Raw genomic sequence first — 21517 nt, forward strand, 5'->3', positions numbered from 1 at the left:
TATGTGGGTCAGAAGTGCTCAGTGGCAGGCTGTATCTTACAAGAGAACAAGAGTAAGCGTTCTGTGCACCTGGGATAAGACAAAAAAAAAAAAAAGCACAGAATGACAACCTCAGCGTGATATAATCAGATAATCTAAATACATTTAAAGTAATATTTAGTATATCCTTAAGAGAAGCCATTCGTAGTACAGTTTGGATAAAAACTTTTCCACAGTGACCATGCAATCATCTTCCTTTTTACACATATTTGTCTATCTTAGGTTATGCATCTCCACTGACGTTGAGCCAAACCAGAACTAAGTCAGGGTGTGATGGTTTGCTCTGCCCACTTTACAGTGAAGCCACTGGCGGGGGGAGGGGAGGTTCTGGAAGCTCTGATTTGTTGTTGCACAAAATGAAGACAAAATGTCATGCTCCAGTGCCCTGCTGGCGTTGGCTGGACGACCCAAGTTACATCTATTGCTCCAGTCCTGGGGAGTTACGACAACTGTAGAAGTAGCCCTGAAAGTTCTGTGATTCAACATCAAAAAAAAACCCTTGGATTGGTTATTAACTGCGTAATAGTAACTGATATTAGAATATGTGAATTAGGCCACAATTTCAGGCTATACATCAGAGGCGAGCAGATGAAGTGTGGGCCGCAAATCCTGCCACCACTTGCTAGCAGTGGGACCACAGACAGCTTACTCATCTCTCTGCATTTCAGTTTTCTCAGCAGAAGAATGGTGAAAGTAGCAGTAATTCTCTCCATGGGTTGTTTTGAAGATTGAGTAAGATAATAGACATAAAGTGCTTAGAACAGTGGGCGCACATATTGTCATTCTCAATAGAGACCCTTGAAAGAACCTGGTCCTCTTATGTCTGACTGCAGATGAGAGAAATGGATATGCCATTCTCCATCTTTAGCTTTGATCTACACAAAAGGAAGTCACAGAATGTTCAACTGCAATCCCTCTACATCCTTTTAAGACTTTTTCTTTGTTGTTATTTCTGTACAAATTATTCCAGAAGTCAAATAAAAATAACAAGAGTTTACCAAAAAAAATAGATTTTGTTAGCATAGGGGGGAAAAGTCATATTTTCAAACTCTCCAGAAGGATGCAACGCAGTAATTAGTGATGAAGAAAATGCAGACATAAGGCAAATGCAGGTGGGTCTGCCCTTGAGTGTTATATGTGGTCTTGAGCAGACTTTAATCAAAGCAGCCCCTTTGTGGGAAAGGAGAGGGAATATGGCAGAAGATTGGCATGCAAGAGTCCAAAACTTAAAGCTGGCAGAGATTTTGATCAGGTTTGGCTATCCACATTTTACAGGTAAGCTTACGACTCAGAGAGATTAAATGATAACATAGGGAGGTAGTATCAAATTTAGAAGCCAGACTTGCTCAAAACCAGCCCAGTGATTCCAGTAAGACAGAGAAGTAGCTTGCGAGTCAAACAGACCTGGATTGAATTCCGGCTTTGAGACGTATATAGCTGAGTGACCTCACTGAGCCTCAGTGTTCTCATGTATGAAATAGGGACAATAACAGGATCTACTTTATAGAATTGTAAGGCTCCAAAGAGATAATGTGGCACAGAATTTAGTCTACTACCTGGCATAGTTAGTGCTCAGTAAATGAAAGATATTATTATTTCCAGCTTGGTCAATGAGTTTGTGTGACTATGAATGAGCTATTTCCTGTGATTCACTTTCCACGGATATACAATGATTGAATTCTCTGTGTAAGACATGGGTGTTTCAACCAGGTACATGGGTGATATTTGCATAATGTTAAATGGTGCTTGTAAGAAAAAGAAAGTAAAGTCAGAATTAAATCAGCGTTAACATCATGGCATTTATATTTGAGGTGCTGACTGCACTGGGGTGTCTGTGTAAGACACAGAAACCACCAAGATAAGGAAGACCATCAGGAATAATTATGGTGGGAAAAGTGGTCCCAGATGAAAGAAGAATACAAAATTTTGAAATATTTTTAAATAATCTCCATTGTATGCGTGAGCTCACAATGAAACAAATACACAGAGCAGTAGAATGTCTAATCACCTAGGACTTGTTTTAGGAGATAGTTTGAGGATAAATAAAATACTTTACACAGCTGGTAGCTAAACAAATAGAATTCATTGCCCCAAAGGGGACTATGCCTAGGTTGAAGATAAATCCATGGGTAATGGGTCTTTAAGGAGTCATCAAGGGAAAGTTAAGAGTATTCAGCATATATGCCTAAATTTTGAGGTTGGTTTCATTAAGAACAATTTGGTTTTTCTAATGGAATTACACAGTTAGTAATCTGGTCTGAGTGGACCTTTATTTTGACTCAACATGGAATTTCTTACGTCCTAATGTACGGCAAAAAAAGATTTGTAGAGCAGTGACATGTGGCGGTACTTGTTTAGCTTATTAAGTGGATTGCCTGTGGTTTTGAAAAGCTTCCTCCTCTTAATAGTCATATTGGAATCCACTGGGTGGCAAGAACACAGCATACTACCTTAAGGGTCACTCTTGCATAAGATATTAATGCATCAGTCCCTAATTTGGAAACCTGTGGTCACTCAGCAAGACAGAATTTGTCTCTCTCCCTTGGTGTAATGATTTTTATTTTGTAATCTCTCTTGGGGTAATTCCTTGCAGGCTTGGCATGTTGAGAATCAAATACTGCCTCTAACAATATGGTCGTGATTCTCTGCTTGGCTGATTTAGCTCAGCATTTAAGTAACCACTAATCTTCTGAAAGCACCAGGGTCTACTTAGAGAAATCCCTGTTGTCTGCGAGGATGGAAACAAAATCAGCATGGAGGAAGCATTAGTTACTCAACACAAATCAATCTTTTTTTTTCCACCTAGCTGTATGCTATGTCACCATCAGAGGCATGGTTTCTGCACAGTAAATCTTCATTTTGTAGGTGTAAGAGCCGCTCGTGTCTGACAAGCAAGGAAGGATGATGAGTTGGGGAAATGGAAGGAGTAAAAACAGAGTTTACTGAAGTTCCTAAGTACAAATCAAACTATATTCTAGTGGATGCATCTCACAAATATGGAGCAAAAGAAGCCAGATAAAAGAGAACATTCTATACAACGTCCTTTACTAAAGTTTAGAAGCAGGCAAAGCTAATCTTTATTGGGGGTGGGGGAGTAACTGGGCAGGGATACAAGGTGGCTATCTGAGTGCTGGAAGCCTGAGTTCATTTGGTGAAAATTCATTGAGTTTTAATTTGTAGACTTCAAGATTTGTATGACTTATATGACTTTATCATTTGTTAGACTTTGCTGAATTTGTTATATTAATACTTCAATAAAAGGTTATTAACAAAAACATCCTAATATATTCTCTTGGATTTGAAAGAAAATTAGTTTGACACTTTGCGTTTATTAGCATTAATTTGAATGTGGGTTGCCTTGATTACCTTGATATCCTGAGTTAAGATTTACTGGAGTATGAGTGTTGTAAAATTATTCATTTCACACTGGTGGTACAAACCTCTCTACTATAATGAAAAAATACCCAAAGTCAACTTCAGACTTAAGAAAAATACTTGAATCTACAGAATGGAGCCAAACTCACAGGCCCATTTGCATATGGCTCTATGGAGATGGAAACAAAATAATTTATTATTTGACCATCTCTGCTGCAGAAACATCTGCTCACAGAAGACAGGAAGTGCATTCATCAGGAGCAAGTAGGAACTGGATCTAAAGTCAGGAGCCCTACAATCTCTTCCTGGCTTTGCAACACAGGCATAAAACACCCCATCTCTCTTCTCTGCATCTCAGTTCCCTGTGCATAAAATTAAGAGACAGTATATGAATGAGAGTCTGTCTTGGAAAGAGTTTTGAGCTCCTGATGAAATGTGATGTAATTAACATGATTTAAGACAAATACTGAAGATTATCACTAATAAAGATGATGGCAAAAAGTAGGCTTGTCATTTGCACATGGTAGAGGAGGCTTTTGATATACATAAGAAAAGCATGAAGAAAAGGAACTAAGCACCTGTATTGTATGGAATTCTTTTTGCCAATAAATTCTGTTGAGTTAAAAATATGTTCCAGAGGGAAGAAGTGGGAAGAATCATTCTAATGGATCCAACTGATAAATGATCACAATCCTAGTTGACCATGAACACTTACAAATGCTACCTCTGACATCTGAGTTTTTTCCTGACATAGCAATTTCAACTGTTAGGTCATCCTAATGTATTGTTACAGAAACTACAAAGTCCTAGAATTTGCACTCCTTCAATTTTAATAATTATATATGTCTCTTCCAAATAATCAAAAAGTTGCTTTTGAAATGTTTAGTTATGTTCTGAATATAGGCATTGAATTCTGACTGTCTTCTTTTCCTTAGGAGTCCAGAATACTTTTTTTTTTAATTGCTGCCATGGATGTGACCTTGAACCTGGCTTTAGCTATAGAGAAACTGCTATTGGTTTAGGGAAATAATAAATTACTATCCCTAGAACAGAAGTTCTCAAAGGTCTATATTGCCCCTAATTGTTCATATCACCATCTGTTAGTAATTCACTCAAAGTCAGATTTTGGGAAGACTTTTTGGAGGCAAAAGAGAGCCCAAGAAGACGAGACACAATAAGCATGACTGCTGACACTTCAGTTTCCTTCAGAAAGGCAGTAATTGGGGTATCGGGTAGAACCAGAAAGAGCAGAAAACCTCAAAACAGAATGAAGATCACGTCTGCAGACTGAATAGAGAATTTCCTTAGTTTAAGAAATTTTCTATGGAATTTATAAGACCCACTTAGCCGTTCATTTAGGAAGTCCCATGCCTGGATATAACAAAGTTTATCAGTATATGGGCTTAAACACAGGACGCAACTTTACCAATCCATTGGGCTGTTTCAAATACATCAATAAAGAGCACAGCCATGCAATAGCAATTCAGAGAGTCAAGGAAAAATCTTTCCTCCGGTGAACTCACCTTTTAGCTTTTGCTGAGATGGGCACCAAGCTTTTCTTTCCTGATCAAGCTTGCTGCATAGGGGATCTGTAAGATAAAAAGGAGCAAAACTCTCCAGGTAAGCTCAATTTGGAGACAGATGTGTAATGGAGAGCTTTCATCATGCCTAACAATTTGAATGCCAATGGATCCTCCCTGAGGAGAAAAGGTCTCCATCTGCTCAGCAGTATGGAACTTCTGGGGTATAACAATTCTTAAGGCCTGTTAAAAAGCATGTCAAGGACAGAACAGGTGATCACACCGGATTGTTGCTACAGCTAGTCTCTGAGGTTACTATGTGACATTTTCCTTTAAAAACTTTTTTTTTAATTTGCATTTAATAATATGGTATCTTTAGTTTTTATTTAGGTACAAAAACTAAGTTATGATGTAATCATGTATATCCAAGGTCACAAAACAAGAATGTGATTACAAACGAATTCAATGTAATCTTTCATTTAATTAGAGTGATGAAATATGCTATCATTATAAATCGCAAATAAGAGTAACTAAACACAAACTATTACTCTGGGTAATTTCCCGATAACTACCAAGAAGCATCAGAAATAATTGCACTGAATGGAAAATATGACCCTGGATAAAAAGAACTCTACCCGGATAAACTCGAAAAGTACTTTTCACTACTGGGGTGTTGAATGCAAGCCTATCACATTTGATATGCGGCTTTTCATTAGAAAATGCAAATGGTTGAAACTGGACAACATGTATTATTTAGATTTGCCTCTGCACTAACCCCAGTTAAAGTAATCTATCATTATGTTACTTATCATCATCATTACAAGGTAAACTCAGAACTCTAAAGATTCGAATCTATTTTACACTTAAGTAAGTATTCAGCCTTCTAGCAGGTTAACACAAAATTCAGCTGTCATGTAAAAGCAATGAGGGAAATAAAATTATTGTCATTCAACTAGGCAATATTTTTGAATACTGTTATATACATTCCCCTTATTCCCAGCATATTTGTTTTGCTCTCCTGATCTACCAGTCCATAAATATGAACTTTTATTAATGGGAAGGAGCGACGAATATACAACGACATTAGTGGCCAAGATTAGCTGCATATTTTGCCGTAATAATTGGTAAGTTAAATCAAACAGTCTTTTTAATGGAAAACGAAGAACAAGACTAAAATAACCACCTCACAATTTTGATACATAACCACAACATGGATGGATCCAATAGGCACATAGCTGATAAAGGGCATGGACAGCAGCACTGAAATGAATGATTCATATACTACCATAAAAAGTTCAGTGTCCTAATCTCACATTTTAGGACGTGAGCTGAGATCAGCTGGATAACTATGACAAGAACAGTTACAGGGGGACCTACTCTAGTTACCTCTTCTTTCCACTCTGGGTTATGCTACACCTGCTATTCACAGAGAAGCAATGAATCTTGATTTTCCATTATGGCGCATGCTGCAATGTGCCAAAACCCATGGATGGCCTCTCTCTTTAGATGCATGACCTAACAGAGACTTGAAAGGATTATATTGTTTAGGATAACAAGTAGAAACAATGTAAACCTTGGCGGTATGAGGAACTACCTAATAGAATATACTTGTGCCAATCTCACATTTAGAAAGAGGTCTCAACATCAAGATTAGATGTCATAAAGATTGAGTAGGGGTGGCCGCTTAGCTCAGTTGGCTAGAGCACAGTGCTCACAACACCAAAGTTGCTGGTTCGATCCCCACATGGGCCACTGAGTTGCGCCCTCTACAACTAGAATGAAACAACTACTTGACTTGGAGCTGATGGGTCCTGGAAAAAAACACTGTTCCCCAATAAAGTAAAAAAAATAAAATAAAGAAAGATTGAGTGTCTGCTGTATGCCAGGTACTTCTTGAGGTAAGTTAACATCACCATGGGCCATCTCATCAAAGCCACTAAACTACTCATCCTCACCCACAGAAAACGCCTGAGGGGTACTATTTTCAGCTCTAAGTCAGAATGCCTTTTTCATCCTTCCTTTTTTTCTTTTTCTTTTTTTCAGAAACAACAATGTAGCATTTCATTAAGATGGGAAGCTGAGAATGAAAAGAAAAAAGGACTCAGAAAAAAAAGGACATTTCCAAATAACCAAACTTGACCCCAAATCTCCAGACTGGAATTTAAATCTGTGTAAAGAATGATCCCCACTCAAACATTGATTGTTTCATTTCTTTCATTAAAACAAAGTGAAATAAAAGCTGAACAAAAACAAAGACAAAAGGGGAGGAGGGTGAGGCAAAACAAAGAAACAAAAAAAACAAAGACAAAAAAAGCAAAAGGTTATGAACTAAAAATCATGTTATTTTTAATTCTAAGTCCTAAATCATGAATGATAAAGACTATATTAGCAAATGGGCCCACTGTTAATGAAAGCTACCCTATTTCATTGATTTCATTGAAGTTATTATATAACTTCTAAATTACCTACTTAGCTCTAGTCTATCAAAAGTGTTGGGGTCTTACCAAAATAAGATAACTTCTTAGTTTGTGCCGAGAGAGTTGGTCTGAGCTCAGACATTCAAGTGGGTCAACATCTTGAAAGGAGAAAGATGAGAGGAGGCTATATAACTAAGGAACAAATGACTGCATTGTCCAAATGGCAATACATCAATAATTAGAAAAGAACCCACTGTAGCCAAAGTCTGTCTACTGCTGGAGAATCTTAAGGCAGATTCCATGGCAGTTCAGACTCACAGGGACATCCTTTTGTTGCATATTTAGCCACAAAACCAAAATCCTCTAGTGGCCCAAGGATGTTTTCTAATAACATAGTGCAAAAAAGCAACTATTCTACCTACTTTAAAAAAATGTAAAACATATTTTTAAAATTCTCTGCATTGAAGGCCGACCAAGTGGCTCAGTTGGTTAAGAGCTCACTCAAGAGTGTGTGCTCTAAGCAACAGCGGTTGGAGTCCTGGTTGAGCTGAGCTGCTAACAAGTGGCAGGTTGGCTCAGCTAAAAAAAAAAAATTTAAAAAAAAATTCTCTGCGTTGAAATGATAGAAATCTGGGCAAGTTCCCATCCTAACGAACACTGGGGAATCTCCAAGAAAAGACCATGTCACTGAAGAGCTTGCCCTTTCCAGAGATGAGCATGCTCCTGCAGCAACGGTAAGACTTAGCGCTCCTTTCCCTGCAAGGACGCGCTGTGCTCCTGCCAGCAGGAAGTTGTAAACTGCTTTTTTACAAGTCTACAATGAATGGAACATTAGTACTAAAACTATTGATTGAACATTGTTTTACTTGAGGCTTTTTTTTTTTTTTGAGGCTCTTTTAATGGAGAACTTTGAGACCCTTTCCCCCTGATTGCTTGTGACTGCAGCATTCTGGAAAAACAGCAGAGGGCACTTCAAGACTAGCACATTTGCTCCATCTATGCACCTCCAGGTAGCGATGTAGCAAGTTCAAAGGATGTGAATCTGAGCCTAGCCATTTATCATGGGCTCTGTTGCAGCATGTCCATCAAGAACTATAACCGAAACAGAGCATGTCCTCAATTCTGAGAGGGTAAGGTCTATATCTTATACCTGCAGTAGTACCTTACACAGAAATGCACTCACTTAAAAACTCTGCTGTCAAATTAGCAATGAAAAAAAAAGGTTATCAAGACATCACAACAGTCTCAGCTCATGTTGTAAATTATATCATATTCCAGTCCTTGGAAAACTTTAATCAAAGGTTAAACAGAGTAAAATATCTTTACCTTCTTTTTTAATAAAAAAATTGAAATATAATTGACATATAACATCGTATTCATTTCTTCACCTTTTTCTTAAACCTAAGGGGTGATGAATTTTGCTTTTAAAAGGGGACACAATTTTTCTAGAATCCCAATTCACTTGTGAGAAATCTGTGGCTCTTTAGTACATTGAACAGTAACATCATCACGAACTTGCTAAATTCTATAACTTTTTAATTTGGTTCATAGCGAGAGGAATACATTTCTTTGCTGGTATAAATAAATCTGGTTTAGTAATGAAAACATTTTAAGAATTTGCAAACGCAGGACAGGGCGGGGGCGGGAGGCACTTTAACACAAACTGTGTTAAGAACTCTAAAACTAATTTAAGCTATTTTTTTTAAAAAAGTTAGCTTGTGGTCATGTATACATGTTAAATAAACTGCATATGCTTTAAATGTGACATTGAGATACATGCACATTCATTTATAAATGTACAAAGAGAGTCAATCATTTGTCTCTGTAGTCACCACAACTTCGCATTTAACAAACTGGAAAAGGAAGCAATGGTGCAGAAATTATAGTCAGCAGAGAATCTAAAAATGCAGGAGCCAAAGAAATTCATAAGTTTTCTTTCTACGTCAATGAGACCCAAGATGCTTTCAATATAATCTTTTGAATAAGAACACTGTGTAACAGCATAGTATAAATGCATTGTTGGTCTATGGGAATCGTTTCAAAATATGATGGTTTTAATATATTTGAATTCTCCATTATTGCAGGATAGAGTGGGTTTTTATTTCAGCTAAAGGAAAAAGTGCCTATACTGTAGGCAGATGACTATTCTGTAATGTATTCTCTGTAAACTTTAAATATAAAATAATAAAATAATTTTAAGTGAATTGCTTGGTTCTCAGGGAGCAAAGTATATAACCATATTTACTGATGAATTAGATCACTCAACTAAAAATACTGAGAAAGTTGGTAATTGTGATACCTGGCAACTTCTTGATACTCTTTAGATATCATTTTCTAAAGACATTTTCCCACAGCAGATAATTCCCATTAGCAAATAAAACAAGCTGAATAGGGACTAACAAATTTCTGTTCAAGTAACCTTGAGTCTGCTGCCTCAATTCTAAAACAGATAGTATAATGTAAACACAGGTTCTTCCTGCACAAAAATATCTCCAGCCACCAAAGCTTAAATATTTCCACTATTAAAGTACTACTTTGAGAAGGGGCATGCCATTCCATCAATTACTCATTTTGGCATAGTATTTTATGACTTGCATGGGCATTTCATGTTTATTACACATTTACACCTTACTATATCTCTATCAGGCACTAGGTTAGACCTTCCAAGAGGTCCCTTTGGTTGAAGAACAGAAACTTAATGAACTATATGGGGTGAGTCTTGAACTCAAGTTTGCAGATTTTAAAGCTTGTCTGTTAGTCGCAAGGCCAGTGCAGTAATACACAAGCTCCACGTAACTCAATAGTAATACCTTCCTTTAGTATTTTTGGTAGTAGTTACCTAGCAGAAAAGAACATTTAAGGAAATCAGGACCAAACCAGGGACATTTGGAAAAATATTAAGAGGACTGCTATGTGAGAATATCAGATTTGGGGCAGGGGCTATCCGTGGGTGGTGATTCACTCAACAAACGTTTACTGATCGCTGTTGGATGCTAGACACCATGCTGGGTACTGGTGGCAGCAAGAAAACTCTTGGTAGGGGAAACAAAAGAAGGAGAAGAAACAGGAGGGACAAATCATGTCTATTTCATCAATTTTTATGTTGTTAGCCTGGATGTGTCTTTGTGGGTTTCAGGAATTATACCTATAGGGCTGGGAGAAAAAATTCTAGCTTCTCCCAAAGAATTTAATTGGCAACCAGAAATAATTTACTATCTAGTGGAAGGTGAATGGATAACACTTGTCCAGATAAACAAATACATATGACAAAACATTTTGCAATACAGAATCATAAAAATGTTTAGTAATACCAATTTGTATCTTCCATGTACCAAATATCTCAAAAGACACGAGACATTCTTTTCTTCTATCAGCACTGCCTTCTTATTACATGAATGTAATATCATTTCCTCTTTTACTAAAGAAACCAAATGTCAAAGAAAATTAAGACATTGAAATTACTTAACTGGCCTTAGACAGGGGCACTGAAATAGTTTCCTTTCTTAATGCCCATTTTGCTAGACCCACCACCATCCCAAAATCACAAATTTTTGGTTGCATATGTGACAATTTTTGTTTTAAGAGTCTGAAAACAATGTCCTGAGTAAAACCATTAAGGTCTTAAAATTTTATATCCCTTTACCTCCAATTCAATATTTAAGTTCTTCCTCTGGATAAAGAAAACAAATATATTCATAGCAAGGAATTAGTAGCTCTTATTATCTAGGTATCAAAAGCTAAAAATAGTAGATACATTTTTTTTTAACCTCTGCGTGGGGGGAATTAGTTGTCCACTGATTAAGAAAATCCTTTTGCTTTCCAGTGAATTTAGGTGCAAGCAAAACGAACACAAACTAAACCAAAAGAAGAAGATCCTGTTTAAGAGGCATCTTATGTTGAGGTGGTTTTCAGAACCGAGAATTAGGAATCAGCACTGGAGATCGAGAAAAACCTCAGGGTTAGAATGACAAGCAACACTTTTAACAGAGCCCCCTGAATGGGGAGGAACATCATAAAATACAAGGTTACTTTAAAAATGACTCTCAGCAATCTCTATTCACACAAGCATAATTTCTCCTACCAAGAAAAGAAACATTAATAACCATCTTTCTTAAAGAGTCCTGACAGAGAGCTAGGTACCTGGCTCTTAAGACAAGACAGGTGGCTAGGCAAAAATACAAGCTTAATGGTGTAAGGATAACACAGACCAGCTCAGAAATGCCGAAGAAATGCCGAGCGACCCAAACTATAACAATCATGCTGTGAGTTATACTGAAGACCAGTGTATGTCTTTATCCAGGTGATTAAAAATACCTCACAAATACTGAGCAGAAATTTCTCCATTGTAATTACATGAGTAACACAATGAGAAAGGTGTAGAGACTGGGTTAAAAGCACTCACGAATAATACCAGATATATCTGTGTGGGGCCGGAGGGCAAGGAATATGTTCAGAAGAAAAAACAAAACAAAAAAACAAACAAAACAAAAAAATTGACATTTATTTATCAGACATCTTCCTGTTTTCCTGTTTCTGTCTAAATAGATCTGAGTCAGCGGCCACTTTTAGACATGATTAGAATAGAGTAACACACTTCATTTGGAAATAATTCCTTTCTTTTCATCCTTCAAGTAAATTTAATTGATTAATTGTGTTATACTAAGTTCTATTGACAGTGGAGAGCCTGGGTCTGGTCTGGGTAGTAAAGGGAGGGGGAAGATGGAAGACAATTGCCTTTCCCTGAGCTTCTCGTGCATTCCAGCACTGCATTCGGAAGTTTGCACAGTGGAAGACAGCGCAGGTACCTCTGGTTCGCCCACAGAGACAATTCACACATCTGTCTATTAACACATGGTAGGTAGTTACATTCGGAGGAAACGTACTGACACATCTGTTTATCCTGTGTCTAAGTAAATCTCTTGGTAATTAGCATCTAAACCAGCTGAGAAGTAAGTGGACCAAAGGATTTCACAGCAAAAATCATACACATTAGGTGGTTTGAAAAAACAGGCCCATCCAGTTACATTTATTTTGAAGCAGAAATGCATCTTACAATTTGTAATTGTTGCACCATTTCTTCTCGGTAGGCTAGTTCCCTTTTCATCTGATCCTGAAAATTATCTAGTAGGAGAGAGACATAGAGAAAGAAATTAGTTGAAGTGCAAAAATATACTTTTCGTATATTTAGAAAAACATATTACTGACAGTCCCGTAGAAACCTCCTCCACATTTTTGGTATTTTAAAAATAAATAAGTAAATAAATAAATAACATGGTCGTTTGAAGGGATGTTTTCAAGACTCATTTAATCAGAATAGACAGTAAACTCTGGGAGGGTAAGGTCTATATATTATATGTCACAGTATCTCATAACCCATCTACTACAATCCCTTGCATATAATCATTACTCAGGAATGTCTGCTGCAAACATGTATGCTAACCTTTGCACACTTGAGCAAGTCACAGGTATTGAGAGCTTCCACTGTGTTCAGAAGTCCAGAGTGAGTGTGAGAGGTGAACCTGAGATCCTAGGAAATGCAGACCCTTGGGCATGGAATGCCTTCTGGGTGATAAGACATGGATCCATTAGAAATGCCTGCCTGGCTTCACTGCAGCTCTTCTCACACCTGAGAGAGTGATAAACATACTCTGGCCCGACTCTCCCAACTGTAAACTCTCTCTCCCTGTATCATCAGCCTTATTCTATGGTCCTCCTTGGGTCTGGTGCGGTTCTATAGAGCTTGCCTCAATCTGAGATGGGAGGAGCTTTAAGAGATATTGTCACGCAAATTATCTTTGCCATCAGACACAGTGATCATTTTTTATTGCATTGCTGGAAAGGAACAACTTCTTGATGTATATCACGTTGTTGTATCTTCTCCACATGATCTCTTTAAAAGTGTGGACTTGGCTAACCAACTTTTTCTGCTTTAGATTAACACAATTTCATATTGAATCTGTGGTGGAAAATCAGGTCAACAGTTTAAAGAAACCAGAAATGTTGTCATCATCTTTTCCTCTCTTCTTCCTTTCGCATCTATAGCCCACTGGTGTGTGAGTCCTAAACATTCCACCTCCATCTTCTCCTCTCTCAGCCGTGGTTACCTCCCAAATGCAGACCCCTCTTCCCTGAATAGTTTCCCAGCTGGTCATCTTGCCTCATCTATCCTTCTCCAAATTCCTTTCTTTCTCCTGCTTAAAAAAAAAAATCTGCACTGGCTTCCCATCCCTTTCAAGATAATAAGTCCTTTACCACTCGTGAGATGCTAGGTGCTTAGAAATTAAAAACATTTTTTTTTTACTTCTACCTTTCCATACTGTTTGAATTCCTTCCCCAACCTCAAACGTGTATTTTATGTATGCATGCATGTATTTATTTTTAAAGACTTTATTTTTTTAGAGCCATTTTAGGTTCACAACAAAATTAAGAGGAAGGTACAGAGATTTCCCATATGCCTCCTGTCCCCACACATGCATAGCCTCCCCCACTATGAACATCATTCACCGAGTGGTATATTTGTTACCAGGGATAAACCTAAACTGATACATCACAACCATCCTAAGTCCATAGTGTACCTTAGGGTTCACTCTTGGTGGTGTACATCCTATGGGTTCGGACAAATGTCTAATAATGTATATCCATCATTATAGTATCATACAGAGTATTTTCACTGCCCTAAAGTCCTCTGTGCTCTGCCTAGTCATCCCTCTCTCCGCTCCACATCTGGCAACCATGTATCTTTTTATTGTCTCCACAGTTTTACCTTTTATAATATATATTTTTAAAAGACCCAATTCCTACCTTCACCTCTGAATTTGATGTGAAAGGTGCTGTCCTAGGGGTAAGTGTGTGGTACAAAGTGAGAGTGGAGGGAGAAACCCTCATTCCCTCGGGGAGTTAAGGGGGATGAAATGCCTGAGCAGGGGTGTGGAGGACAGTATTCCACACAAAGACATGGAAGGAGGGGTGGGGAACACGCCTCAGTTGGTTGCAGGATTGGGTGGAGGAAGTGCCCTGCACCCTGCACCCCATCACCCACCAAACCACTCTCCAGCCCACACACTCATTGCTCTTCAGCTTCTTTCTGTTTTCCGCTGCTGTGGTCTTGCTCTTACAGTAAACAGCTCCCTTTCCTTCAAAGTCCAGCCTAAATGTCATCGCTTCCAGAAAGTTCTCACTGGCTCTCCTGCCCCTTCTTCCAGAATTAGTCATCCTTCTTTGCACTCCTCTAGTACTCTGTACATACCTCTATTAATACATCCATAATACCAACTATGATTAGTTGTTCTACATCTGTCTCCCAGCTAACCAGAGAGTTCTCAGAGGACAGTAAAGTCAGTTTTAGACAATTAAAATTTCCAAAGCCCACCATAGTGCTTGGTACACAGCAGGGGCTATTAATGAATGACGAGTGAGAAGAACACTAAAGTACCCACCAGGGGGTCTGGATTCTGCCATGGACAGTAATCACCCCAATCTGGGGGCTCAGATTTTTATCTGAACAAACAATGGTGTGGAATGATGTGCTCTGTAGGACTCTTTTGGCTCTAGTGCTTTAATATTTGGTGACAAGGTAAACTGGTTTAGTTGGGCTCCAAGCACCCAGCTCTCTTTCTTGTGCTGGGCAATGGGGGAGTGGGTGCTTTTGACTTACACAGATAATAATGAGGGGTGAGGTACTGTATGAGGGGCTGGCACCCACTCTGCAATCTCAGGGTGCTGTGGAGGCAGGTCAAAGCCTGCCTCCACAAATGGGCAGGGCACAGGGTAACAGGGAACCAGCACTCCACAAACTGGCCTGGTTCCAAGGCCACTGGCCCTGTGCCCAGACCCAAACGCTTCCAGGGAGATCAGGGTGTTTTCCAGACACCAGAGCACATCCCAAGCAGGTCTCCCTCTGTGAAGGAAAGAACTGTCCTTTGAGCCTCCATAGGTTCCTCTGTCCATCTAGGGTCCCGAGGTGCCTCTGACCAGGGTGGTAAACTGAGATGGACTAGGAATGAGGGGCCACCTGAACCGGACCTGGCTGGGGCACCTACCCGGGATTCTAGAAGATGCTAAGGGCAATTCTGAGTGGAATGGTGATAACTAGCCCTTACTTAATTTATGCTCTTGCTTGATGATGGTGCACTTAATAGAACTATTTAAGCTAAAATGAAAAAAATAAATCCACTAAAATGTTAGAAAAAATGGTGAATATTTTATAAGATTGGTGTGGGGAAGGGCATTAAAGACAAAAAACAAAACAAAAAAAGAAATATTGATAGATTTCTTTAGACAAAAATTTAAAACTTTGGTATGACAATAAACTATGAACAAATTAAACTCTGAAAACACAAAACACCATAGTCAACATTTAAATGTAATGGACACAAACAAAAGTATATTTGCAATATGACAAGGGATTAATATTTTAGTACATAAAGAGTTCACATAAATCAATAAGAAAACAAACACATTAAAAGACACATGAGAAGAGAATATAATGAGCATTCACAAAACATACAAATGGATGTTAGGCATAAAAAGTGATAACATCCCTAGCAATGAAAGAAAAAGAAATATGAGGTACCATTTTTTTCCATGTAAGTTAGCAAAAATTAAAAGAAAAGATGTGATGTTCAAAGGATGGGAGTATCATTAGTATGGTCTTTCTGGAAAGCAACTTGAAACGATGTATCAAGAGCTTTAGAAAGTTCATATTCTTTCACACAGCAATTCTTTTAGGAATTTATCCTAAGGAAATAATTATGGATATGTGCAATGATTTAGTTACAATGATGCTCATCATCTAAAACTTGGATAAACTTTAATGTCCAACCTAAGAGTGCATTTACGACTGCTGTGTAGTTAATGCAAAGAGGTTCATGTTAAGTGAAAACAAGGAGGGTAAAAAATGGTGTGTATAATATTTAATTTTGTTTTAAAAAAAGGACTTAATATACATTAAAAAGACTGAAACTCTAAAATGTTAACATTGGTTATCTCTAGGTGACAAGATTATCGGTGATTTTTGTTTTCTTCCCTTTGTATTTTGGCATATTTATGATATTCTACAACAAGCATATGTATAACTTTTTGAGTTTTAAAGGTGGTTAATTGGCAAATGAAAAACAAAAAAGCTAAAATTTTTGCTATCTTCTAAAGAGTGATGAAGGCACAATTTACCTGGAGATGAAAAAAAGAATTAAGCCGATTTCTCTTAATGCAAATCACTTAAAACCCAACTATTTTTGGAAAACGATAGTATAAAAGGAGGGAGGAGAGAACAGCACGGAAGCCCAGCCTGCCAGCCAACACAGGGCAAGGGCTGTGCTCTGCTAACATGCACAGTTTGAAAAGCCAAAGAGTTTTCCAAACAACAATAAAAAGTATCCAGCCTACATTCCTGGGACCAGACATTGGCCACTGACGATAGAAGGAATCCAGTAACAGCCACAAATGAAACATGGGATAAAGACGAAATGTAGTTTGGTTTTATTATGAAGTAACTTTAACTGTAACTTGGAAAAGTAATTCTTTGTAATAATCTAAAATGATGACAGGGTCAACATTTACTACCTAAATTTTTCATAAAGCCCAGTCATGAGGTCTTCTGTGTCATAATCAACTGGCCTTTCCACTCAATTCTCTCAAGCGCCATGAATTTGTCACCAGACCTACAAATCCAAGGGTTGAACTCATGAGCCCTCATTCGTCTCCTTTATACAACAGATTTCAGTCATCCAACCTCATCCTTTGTTGTCAGTTTTAATCTCTTTGAAGACGATGCCAAAATTTATATCAATCATGGTGCCCACAATATGCCAGGTGCTGTGTGAGCAGCAACAGAAGAACGCCCTTTTCTGAACCTATGTTCAAGGCTGTGGAGTAGAGGGGAGTAGGACATGTGAAACAGTCAAAGAGGAGTGAAACTAGAAATAGACAAAGTAGGACTTCAGCAAAGGGTGCCTACTGCAAAAGTGGGGAGGCTTCCTGGAGGTGCTAGAACTTGTTCTGTGTCCCCAAAAGATGAGGACTACCTAGACGAAGGGAGGTAGCCCAGGCTAGAGAAACCCAGCACTCAAAGGTGGAAAGCGAGGGGAGAGAGCAGTCTGCTGGGGAACCTGAGCTGTACAGGGCGAGAAGTGGAAATAAGACTGGAGAGGCAGGGTGGGCTGATTAGGGAGGGTTTTGAGAGTCAGTCAGGAGTTAAATTAGATACAATATGATCAGCAGTAGGGAATCACTATAGCTTCTTGAGTGGAAGACGTGGAGCCAAAGCAGAGTTTTGGGAAGACTGGGCTATGGTAGTGGACAGTAAGGGCTGCAGCGGGGAAGGGAGGTGAGGACCCAGGGCACCTGCTGCACTCACGTGGCAGGAGGGAGGAGGCTGAAGGCCTTCTCTACGCGTAGCCTCATCCAGCAACCCTTTAGCAGGTCCCAGGTTCAGGACTAGGCTATGAAGTCATGCTGATGGCTGGTGGGAAGGGAGTGAAATGAATGACAAACTACAGCAAAGCGACAAATGCTATAATCAAGGAAGGATGTTGCAGGGGGAGGAGGAAGACACAGATTCACTAGGGAAAGTGGACACAATGTGGTGGCAAAAATGACTTAGGGATTTGCAGCTGCAAAAATGATTGGGCCAGTCACTAGCGGGGGAGTTTGGGATGGTAGTGCACTATGGCAGGGTCTCTAATCATTTACTCCTGTCCAACTAAACATGGCTGTCACTGCAGGACATTTGACCAGCTTTCCTACTGTCATCTCAAAGTGACCTTGATAAGGGCGAAGCTCCTCCTCATCCATTTCCTCGGCACACCTATCTCCACCCAATTCTAGATTACATTTCTCCCAACTTTTCTTTACAGTGCCCTCCCTGCCTCTCTTCTCAGGTCCTACCCAGTTTGTCAACTAAATGCGTTGTCTGGTATGAACCCAAGTTTCACTGCCCAGTCCATCCTCTGTAACTACAGCCCAGTCAGTCTCCAGAAGTCCTGGCTTCTGATATCAGCTGGTTTACTAGAAAGTCCCTGCAGGGCTGTAAGTATCAAACTTTAAAATGGAATATGGTAGTGACAACTCACATTACCATGTATCAGTCACTGTGCTAAACACTTTATCCATGTCACTCACCGCAACCCTTTGAGGTAAGTAGTAGCATTGTTTTACAGGTGAAAAGGAGCTTAGGTAACTTGCCTAAGGTTACTCAGTGGGGGAGTCGGTGACCAAATCTGGAGCCTTCGCTGCTAAGCACCACACTTCTCTGCTTCTGCCCTAATGCCAAATGCCTGCCTGGTTTCGCTTCTGTCCTCCCAGTATTTCCCCATCAGGGTCTTGCAGAGTATGGACAGAGAGCAGCTCGGGAAGCCTCCATCCTAGCAAGTGGAGAGACACACTTGTTCCTCCTCCTCTCATTCTCTACACCCCGTCCCCCACCCCGCGAGAAACTTGCTTTCCCCTCCTTCCTCTTTCCTCTTCCTTCCTCCTCTTCCTTGTCCTTCCTTCATCCTCCTCATCCTCCTCTTCTTCTTCTTCTTCTTTCCACTTTCTCTTTTTCCTCTGCCTCCTCTTCCTTCCTTCTCTTCCTCCACTTCCTCCCTCTAATCTTCATCCTTACCTGTATTCATTCCTGTGGTCCTCATTAACCCACAGAACCACAAGCAGCCCATGAGAAACTCAGAAATTTGGACCCATCTTAGGACCCAATTTAAGTGCTTTTCTAGAGGTCAATGTTAAAAGGTCCTCTCCCCTTCCTGCTTTGTTATCCCCATCATCACCACAGCCGACATGATGGAGTGCTTATCCTGTGCTAGGGGCGTGTGCAGCCCTTCACGTGGATCCTCTGACTTAGTCCTCTCATCCTCCTATGATACTGGAATTATCTGGGGCCATGTTACAGTTTCCAGGGTCCTACAACCAGGAAGTATCAGAGCCCCAAAGTGAACTCAGGTCTGGTTGGTTTTTGAGCCTGGATTCCTAATTGTCACATGTGGTAGCTTTGCCAAGTTCCCCAGTGCTCTAAGTGAACTGGATTTTAGGTATTGTGACTGCACTCCTCTGTCCACCTCCTCGTAAAAAGCCCTGCAAAGCTCTGGCTGGGATTCCTCTATGCTTCCTTCTGATGTGGCTACACAAAGTTCTGTTTTTCCCCTTCCATCTGAATAAGCCTAAATCTGTCTGCCAGCCTCACAGCCTCTCCCATTCAGTTAACCAGCACGTAATGTGCACCTGCTATTTTCATTGGTGTGAAATTAACGGCCTCTTTGTGGTGTATCTAAACCACGCATTATTCAAACTTGGGCACACACACACACCACTTCCTTGGTCAATGAAGCACAATGCAGATTAAAAAAAAGGAAAATTTTTTTGTTGTTTAATTGAAGTGTTTCACATATGTGGTAATCACACAGAATTCATTTTAATTCAGATCAAAAGGCTGAATGACACAGGTCTCAATCATAGCTGACCTGTCGTACTGTAACACCCCAATTAAAAAAACAGAAACATGTACACATTATATGGTAAAGCAGTTAATCAGGAAAATGTATCAATGATGATTAATGTGTTCAAATGATTAGTTAGCATGTATTCATGGGACAAATTCTGGCTACACTGGCTTCATGGAAGGTAGGTGGGCACTTGAGTGAGTCAATGGGACTTGGTCCCACTCTGCTGGATCTAAAAGCAGGGATTTGCAAACTCAGCAACAATTAGATAAACATCAGATTAGAGGGGAAACTAAACATTTCATGTTTACTCATGGCTGCAAGAAATGGTGCAGTCTTTCTTAAGACACACTATGAGGAATTAGAGATCCCCGAATCCTTCGGAAGCATCTGTTTTTTTAAGGTTTCAAAAATATTTTGAATATGTTTCTCTTTTTCTCAAAGGTCCAAACGTCATGATGTTCCTAATACACTATCAAAAGCTACCAGCCTTCCGCCTCCCTTCGATCTTATTCCAAGCCTCAGCAGGCATTCTCTAAGTTCAAAATACTGAACTTCAAACCTCCCTGTGGGTACTAAGAGATCACAAACTTGGCAGGTCCTGTTGCTCTTTGTGGTCAGAGCTCTCTTCTGTCATGCGTCCTCTTTCAGTTTTACTGTGCTAAGCTTTCTGGTGGAACTCACTTTGAAATGTTACTAGGAACCTAGTATTATTCAAAAACATCACCTTGAGAGGGCACGTTTTTCAGGTGTGCTGACGATTACATTGGAGAAGCCCTGGTGAATGCAGACCTTCATGCTCATATTATTAAAATTGTCACAATTACTAAACCATCTTATTCAAGATTCTGGTCTATGGCTGTAGCACAGAAATTGCCAACATGCATTTTGTGATGTCCAGATAAATAAACAAGGGGCAAGCTGACATTCGAAAAAGGTGTCCCAGAAAAAAATTAATATTAAATTTATATAATTTAAATATGTTTGCATACTATTTTCTTCTCCACTTTCCTTTCTCTTGGAGAGAGGAATACGACTAAGTGAAACTCCAAAAAACTTGAAGAAATACTATTGTGATGTCTATGCCCAAATGTGACCCAGGCCAGGGCTGGTGGATTTTAGAAATCTGGCCACCTACATAAAGTCTTTCTGAAATTCCAGGGCTCTGGGAGTAGAATCAATAGTTTTTACCCTACAGTATCTCCTGCCATCAAAGTTGGAATGGAATTTTAACATTAAATATGGATGGGAAATCCAAAACTACTAAAATTATACTAATTTCAATTAACAAAATAAATGTGTATATACAATGAATTGTTATATTTTAAATCTTCATGTTTATACACATCTCAAGCACCAACCAGCTCTCCAGCTAGCATTATCTGAGAATAAAGATTAATTGTTCATTTGTTTTTCCTACCTTAGAGAATTAAAATACCTGTTATTCATTTAAAACACATATAATCTAAATATAACTGAATATTTAAATACATCTACATATTTAATGTATATTTGCATATATATTTAAAATATACACAATATATACATACAGATACACACATACCAATACAATAAATACCAAAGGTTCTTGTAAGAAATGTCAGCTGCGAGCTGATTCAAAGCATAAATAACAGGCTAAAATTTCCAAATATTAAGACAGAGACCACAGGAAGACAGAATGGTGCTTTATAGTCACTTAATACTTAGAATCATATTCTTAAGCCCAATAATAGAA

The 21517-nt window shown here is 39.0% G+C and overlaps 1 protein-coding gene across 1 annotated transcript in view; it reads right to left on the minus strand.

The window, feature by feature from the left end:
• The window catches only part of SKOR2 (SKI family transcriptional corepressor 2), a 39990-nt gene continuing 18473 nt past the window's right edge, over positions 1 to 21517 (minus strand). The window contains exons 7-9 of the mRNA XM_019652718.1: positions 12405 to 12472; positions 4938 to 5003; positions 1 to 69 (exon numbers count right to left, since the gene is read on the minus strand). Coding sequence (XP_019508263.1) covers positions 4941 to 5003; positions 12405 to 12472 — 131 coding nt within the window. The 3' untranslated portion in view covers positions 1 to 69; positions 4938 to 4940. The remainder of the gene's footprint in view (positions 70 to 4937; positions 5004 to 12404; positions 12473 to 21517) is intronic.

Source organism: Hipposideros armiger, unplaced genomic scaffold, assembly GCF_001890085.2.
Source record: "Hipposideros armiger isolate ML-2016 unplaced genomic scaffold, ASM189008v1 scaffold_186, whole genome shotgun sequence".
NCBI lineage: Eukaryota > Metazoa > Chordata > Mammalia > Chiroptera > Hipposideridae > Hipposideros > Hipposideros armiger.